The sequence below is a fragment of the Ursus americanus genome, chromosome 8, assembly GCF_024610735.1.
Source record: "Ursus americanus isolate L20-20 chromosome 8, mUrsAme1.1.p, whole genome shotgun sequence".
Taxonomy (NCBI): domain Eukaryota; kingdom Metazoa; phylum Chordata; class Mammalia; order Carnivora; family Ursidae; genus Ursus; species Ursus americanus.
In genome coordinates this window covers 21,367,386-21,375,142 of record NC_142134.1, presented here as the reverse complement: position 1 = coordinate 21,375,142, position 7,757 = coordinate 21,367,386, and the positions used below count along the sequence as shown (strand labels likewise).

At 40.1% G+C, this 7,757-nt stretch overlaps 1 protein-coding gene across 1 annotated transcript in view; it reads left to right on the top strand.

Annotated features, from left to right (window-relative positions):
• The first annotated feature begins 1,898 nt into the window (after positions 1-1,898).
• Positions 1,899-7,757, top strand: part of CFAP299 (cilia and flagella associated protein 299) — a 570,296-nt gene continuing 564,437 nt past the window's right edge. Inside the window, exon 1 of the mRNA XM_045793116.2 lies at positions 1,899-2,091. Within this exon, the coding sequence (XP_045649072.1) occupies positions 1,981-2,091 (111 nt within the window). The 5' untranslated portion in view covers positions 1,899-1,980. The remainder of the gene's footprint in view (positions 2,092-7,757) is intronic.

Sequence of the window (7,757 nt, the reverse complement as noted above, 5' to 3'; positions counted from 1 at the left end):
TCTAATGAACAAAAAACCCCAACAACTTTCATAATTCATTTCATGGGACTCTTCAAACCTTTATTCATCTCGGCTTTCCTTTGTGGGCAATCAGGAGTAATAAGTTGTGTTGCTAATTTTTATCTTTAAGATTTCCACCAATTCATTCCGATTCACTCTGTCTCTATATTGAGAATAATGCTAATGCAACTTTCCTAGTGGATTTGTTGTCAGGATTAAACAAGATAATGCATAGAAAGTATTAGAACAGAGCTGGCACCTGGTAGTTTTAATAAATACTCTACTAAAGCAAATACTGGTATTTTCTGTATATGGTAAGTGGCTGAGACTTTTCTAAGCCTTTGCTTGTGCTCGGTTCACACAGAATAATGCTTCTTTCAGGAGTGACTTCAAGTCACTTCTCTATTCTCTATTCTCTGTAGACAACAAAGAATATTGAGATTTATGTCTCTTGTCAGAACACCTTAAGTCACATGGATTTCTTCTCATTCTTAGGCTATTTGACTTCTCATTATCTTTTTGGATATTGGGTGATGTGAAGTTGTTGGTGGTTGTTGATCGGAGCACAAATACAGTTAAGGATGCTTGGCACGCAGGGAGGGTTCAATATTGTTATCGTTGCTTTGTACTACTCTTTTTTTCTTTTTTCTTTTTAAATAGGCTCCACCCGCCATGGGGCTTCAACTCACCACCCTGAGATCAAGAGTTCATGTTCTACTGACTGAGCCAGCCAGTGTGCCTCTTTTTTTGTTGTTGTATTTTGAGTGTTCAGGGTTTCTCTATCCTTTCTGTTCTTCTGAATTGAATGATTAAATTGCATTTTAAAAAGTCCAAAATGCCTATCAAAATATTTTAGGACACTTTCATTAATTAAAAAATAAGTCAGTGGTATCTTAGAGATTATTGTGTCTATATCATTTAAAATTTGTACATCTGTAAACCCTAATTTTTGAGATGACCTTTTTAAATTGGGGAAGCTGACTGCCAAGTATCTTACCAGATATTTTCATTAAAAGAAATTTTTTTAGCACATCTGAAAATCTTCAAAATCAATTCAAGTAGTACTTAAAGAGCAACTACCACAGGCTTAGTATTGTACTATATGTTAATTTGCAAATATGATCTGTAAAATATTAAAATCTAAATATGAATTCTAAAAAGTTTTGCCAGCTTTCACATTGGATTACTTTAAATCCATTTTAAAAATGCAAAATTTGTTCTAAAGGAAAAGTCTGTAGTAAGAACCTATACTTTCTAATTTTCCAAAGGTATTTTGCCCTCTAAAAAAGACAGCTTCAGCAAAAGCAAGGTCTTTCATTGTGTGCTTATTGAAACACAAAGTTCATAAAAGTTTAAAAAACAATCACTTGGAGCCAAAAGGTCTTCAAAGATATTTTCATTGAATTCCTTTAATTTTGGAAATTTGTAAATTCTTCCTCATATCCAAACATTAGCAATAATTTGCCTTCAAGATACAATTTTTAAAATAATTTAACAAATCATTAAATATTTTGTTATTATATTTGGACACAAGACCATTTCCAAAGACTTCTGTTGTGGGATACACTTCTTGCAAAAATAGACTTTGTTACCTGAGTGCTAACCTCGATCTTTGTGCCCAGCATAACATAGTTTTAGAACGAGATTGATAGCACTGATGTATAATATTTTGTCTACACATCCTGGTAGTCTCATAATTTTTAATTTTGGATTGCAATTTGCATCTCTCACGTAGCTCAACCTTTCACCAAGGTTTGAGTCAGCTGACTGGTGCCAGACCTGAATTTGGAGCGGGTAATTTGAGACCGCGTTCCCAGGAGTTAGAAGGAAACTTGAAACTTAACAACAAACACCGGGACGGGATTAACGGACAAGGCTCCACACCGGTTCCCAACTGATTGGAAGAAACCAAGTGGGTGGAACCTCTGGACGCGTCCCTCGCGCCTCTGTCGCTAGGGACGCTTTGGCCCAGAGATCACGATGGATCGGGACGAGGGGCTGACGGCCTTGGACAACATAGTCACTCAGTTCAACACCTATGAAGATTTCCTCGACTCGCAGATCACTACCGTGGACCTGTACTACCTGGAGGTAAAGGTCGCGGCGCCTCAGGGTGGACTCCCCCCCCCCCCCCCCGCATCCCCGGCCTTCCTCCCTCTCAGTCCCTCCAGAGCCCCCGCGTCGTGAGGTGATCGCCCCCTGGCGGCGGAGGATGGCGAGGTCAGGCTCCGCAGTTTCCCGACCTCGGCACCAGGGCAGCGCGGGAGCTGAATCGCCCGGTCCTTACCCGCCCCGCGCGGCCTCAGACCTTGCGGAACTCGGGCCCCTCGTGGCCGACGCGGAAACACGCACGTGCGCAGGCACGCAGGCACGCACGCACGCGGGGGAGTCTTTAATATCTGTCTGTCCTCTCGTGCAGTCTCCCGGCCCACTCCTTCCAAATCATTCCGTGTGAGGAGGAAGCCGGATTCGGAGACCTGCGGAGCCCCTTGCGCTGGGCTGTGGTTCAGGTCTGGCACGCCGTTTCTCTTTGCTTTGCCAATTTGCATTAAAGCGGAGAAGACAGTACCCTTCCAGCGCACGTGGCAACACCGACCTGGTGTGTGTATCTGCTAGTATATTGGGCGTCTGGGAAGTTCATAACTTCCACCCCCCAGTAGTTGGCGCAGAAAGCCCCTCAGTTACGGATACGCAGTACAGGTCGTTGTGCAGGCATATTCCTGACTTGTATTTATCGAGTCGAGAATCACAACTAATGTTGATAGTCACAAAAAAAAAAAAAAAAAAAGCCTGCTAAACTGCGAAATTGGACGTAATGGGATTGGCTACTGTCTTCCACTCGGCAACCATCTTTCTCCCTGCCTCTTTAAAGGTGTGTGTTTGATGAGGGGTATTATGGGGTGGGGGCGGCGGGATAAAGTTCTTGTCCTCCTTGAGGCGAACCAGGCTGGGCAGGAAAAGAATAGCCTACCGGTCCTGAGAGGCAGGAGGTGAACGCTGGATCCCTGTAGCCTTGGGATATTGCCAGACGGAGGCAGTCTGAACAGGCACTGCCCTGGAGCCAAGACACAACCCCAAATTGCCCCCTCCCTATTTAGGCCAGACGGAACGAGCGCCAGTGTGCGGCGCCAAATCACAGCGGAGTCTGGGAAGGATTTGGATCCTGCAGCCAACTCCCCAAATTTCATATCTGCAACAACATCATTCTGCAGTGTAGTGGATTGAAATTCTTGCACTCCAGAGATCACGTTAAGCAGGATTTTACTTAAATGTTGATTGCAAGGTTTGAAAAGTTCTTATTCTTCAAAACAGTCATGTGCTAGATATGAACGTAATTTTTAGGAAGCAGAAGCATCTAATTCTAGTCCTGTCTCTGCCACACACGAGTTGTGTGACCTTGGGCAAGTGATTTGATCTTTTGAAATTATCTGTTAAAGGATACATCCAAGTGATATTTACGGCATAGCTTCTGGCTTCAAAAACAAACTTTTAAAGATTTTATACAGTTAGTACGTTTAAAGTTGTGAAAGCATTGCATCTAACACACTAGAATGAAGATTGTATAGTACTAAACAATGTTTGCATCCCCATTTTTGCATGTTTAAATTAATAACAATGAAATATAGATAATAAACATCCAATAGAATAAACTCATCTTCATAGCACATGTGGAAAATTGCTAAGCTAAAGCCTAGTATCATTAAGAAAGGTTTCAAAAAAATTTTCAAGGTCGGGTTCTTCATATGAGTAATAAAAATATTAATGTTAATTAGGAATGAGAAATTAATACATCAATCAGAAGTTTAAAGGTCTTTAAAGTGGAAAATGATATATTTGGGAAAATGATAAATTTATTTATTATTTGGCATGGTTTAGCTTATTCTTTTTTTTTTTTGTAAGATTTTATTTATTTGACAGAGATAGAGACAGCCAGTGAGAGAGGGAACACAAGCAGGGGGAGTGGGAGAGGAAGAAGCAGGCTCATAGCGGAGGAGCCTGATGTGGGGCTCGATCCCAGGACTCTGGGATCACACCCTGAGCCGAAGGCAGACGCTTAACCGCTGTGCCACCCAGGCACCCCTGGTTTAGCTTATTCTTATTGTACTTTCATAGAAAATAAGATAAAGATTTAATTGAATAATTTTAAGGCAAATATATATATTTTGGATTGGGTAATGAAAATTTTTAAATGTCATTTGTTCTGGGGACTTAAATTCTCAAGTACTTCCTGTGGATGCAAGTTCATTGCTCACTTAGGTTGCACAGAGACAAGTGGATGCCTCAGAATTGGTTCAGTAGTAAGGCTAGTACAGCAGGCATGTTTCATGGATCACACTTTGTAAGGTGATTCTTGCTCTGTGTGTATGTGTGTTTTGTTCATCAGTAATTGACTTTGATGTGAATGAAGCAAGTTTTATTTCATTTTTTGAAAATATAATAAGTTCATTTTAATTATTTGGATTTACCATAACTTATTTAACTAATACCATATTGATGGACATTTAGGTTGTTTTCAGTTGTATGCTATTATAAATATTGTAAGGGTTGGCATACTTCCATAAACGTCTGCATGTCTGTCTGATGTTAATCTTAGCCATAGAAGTCTAAAAAAGTCCAAAACAGGTGTACTAATTTATACCTCACCAACAGTGGCTCCTTTTGCTGCATCCTTTTTTTTATTATGTTCCGTTAGCCACTGTATAGTACATCATTAGTTTTTGATGTCGTGTTCAATGATTCATTAGTGTGTATAACACCCAGTGCTCATCACAACACATGCCCTCCTTAATACCCATCACCTTGTTACCCCACTTCCCCACCCCCACCCCTCTGAGACCTTCAGTTTGTTTCCCGGAGTCCAGAGTCTCTCAAGGTTTGTCTGCCTCTCTGATTTCTTCCCATTCAGTTTTCCCTCCCTTCCCCTATGTTCCTCCATGCTATCGCTTATGTTCCACATATGAGTGAAACCATATCATAATTGTCTTTCTCTGCTTGACTTATTTCACTGAGCATAATCCCTTCCAGTTCCATCCATGTCGATGCAAATGGTGGGTATTCATCCTTTCTGATGGCTGAATAATATTCCATTGTATACATGTACCACATCTTCTTTATCCATTCATCTGTTGAAGGGCATCTCGGCTCCTTCCACAGTTTGGCTATTGTGGACATTACTGCCATGAACATTGGGGTGCATGTGCCCCTTCTTTTTACTACATCTGTATCTTTGGGGTAAATACCTAGTAGTGCAATTGTAGGGTAACTCTATTTTTAATATCTTGAGGAAACTCCATACTGTTTTCCAGAGTGGCTGTACCAGCTTACATTCCCACCAACAGTGTAAGAGGGTTCCCCTTTCTCCACATCCTCGCCAACATTTGTTGTTTCCTGTTTTGTTAATTTTTGCCATTCTAACTGGTGTAAGGTGGGATCTCATTGTGGTTTTGATTTGTATTTCCCTGATGTCTAGTGATGTTGAGCATTTTTTTGTATGTCTGTTAGCCATTTGTATGTCTTCTTTGGAAAAGTGTCTGTTCATGTCTTCTGCCCATTTTTTGACCAGGTAATTTGTTTTTGAGTGTTGAGTTTGAGAAGTTCTTTATAGATCTTGGATATCAGCCCTTTGTCTGTAATGTCATTTGCAAATATCTTCTCCCATTCTGTGGGTCATCTCTTTGTTGATTGTTTCCTTTGCTGTGCAGAAGATTTTATCTTGATGGAGTCTCCAAAGTTCATTTTTGCTTTTGTTTCCCTTGCCTTTGGAGATGTGTCTTGAAAGAAGTTGCTGTGGCCGATGTCAAAGAGGTTACTGCTTATGTTCTCCTCTAGGATTCATTGAGGTCTTTCCTCCTTTTAGAGTTTATCTTTTTTTTTTTTTTTTAAAGATTTATTTATTCATTTGACATAAAGAGAGACAGCCAGCGAGAGGGGGAGTGGGAGAGGAAGAAGCAGGTCCCCAGCGGAAAAGCCTGACGTGGGGCTCGATCCCAGAACTCCAGAATCACGCCCTGAGCCGAAGGCAGATGTTTAATGACTGAGCCACCCAGGCGCCCCCATTTTGAGTTTATCTTTGTGTATGGTGTAAGAGAATGGTCCAATTTCATTCTTCCGTATGTAGCTGTCCAATTTTCCCAGCACCACTTATTGAAGAGACTGTCTTTTTTCCATTGGATATTTTTTCCTAATTTGTCAAAGATTAGTTGACCATAGAGTTGAGGGTCCATTTCTGGGGTCTCTGTTCTGTTCCATTGGTCTATGTGTCTGTTTTTGTGCCAGTACCATGCTGTCTTGGTGATCACAGCTTTGTAATATAGCTTGAAGTCAGGCAATGTGATGCCCCCAGCTTTGTTTTTCTTTTTCAACATTCCCTTGGTGATTCGGAGTCTTTTCTGGTTCCATACAAATTTTAGGATTGTTTGTTCCAGCTCCTTGAAAAATGCCAATGGTATTTTAATAGGGATGGCATTGAAAGTGTAGATTACTCTGGGCAGAATAGATATTTTAGCAATGTTTATTCTTCCTATTCATGAGCATGGAATGTTTTTCCATTTTTTGGTGTCTTCTTTAATTTCTTTCATAAGTGTTCTGTAGTTTCTAGAATATAGATCCTTTACCTCTTTGGTTAGGTTTATTCCTAGGTATCTTATGGTTTTTGGTACTATTGTAAATGGAATCGATTCCTTGATTTCTCTTTCTACAGTTACATTATTAGTATATAGAAAAGCAACTGATTTCTGTGCATTGATTTTGTATCCTGCCACATTGCTGAATTGCTGTATGAGTTCTAGTAATTTGCGGGTGGAGTCTTTTGGGTTTTCCACATAAAGTATTATGTCATCTGTGAAGAGAGAGAGTTTGACTTCTTCTTTGCCAATTTGGATGCCTTTTATTTCTTTTTGTTGTCTGATTGCTGTTGCAAGGACTTCTAGTACTATGTTGAACAATAGTGGTGAGAGTGTCCATCCCTGTTGTGTTCCTGTCCTTAAGGGAAAAGCTCTCAGCTTTTCCCCATTGATAATGATATTCACTGTGGGCTTTTCGTAGATGGTTTTTATGATATTGGGGAATGTTCCCTTTATCCCTACACTCTGAAGAATTTTAATCAGGAACGGATGTTGTATTTTGTCAAATGCTTTTTCTGCATCCATCGAGAGGATCATATGGTTCTTGTCTTTTCTTGTATTAATGTGCTTTATCACATTGATTTGCAAATGTTGAACCACCCTTGCATCTCAGGAATAAATCCCACTTCATCGTGGTGAATAATCCTTTCAGTGTAGTTTTGGACCCTATTGGCTCCGATCTTGTTGAGTATTTTGGCATCCATGTTCATCAGGGATATTGGTCTGTAATTCTCCTTTTTGATGGGATCTTTGCCTGGTTTTGGGATCAGGGTAATGCTGACCTGATAGAAGGAGTTTGGAAGTTTTTCTTCTGTTTCTGTTTTTTGAAACAGCTTCAGTAATATACATATTATTTCTCCTTTAGATGTTTGGTAGAATTCCCCTGGGAAGCCATTTGGCCCTGGACTCTTGTTTTTTTTGGGGAGCTTTTTGATTACTGCTTGAATGAAGCAAGTTTTAAGTAGTAAATGAGAGATGGTATATTTTAGTTAGAAGAGCCTAGAGTCATAAGATTTGGGTTCTAATTCTGTATTGTATTTTAACCAGTTTGAAACTCCATTTCCTTATCTGCAAAGTGAAGGGGCTGGACTAGATAATATTCAAGGTTATACATGTAAAATTTTATGAGTCATG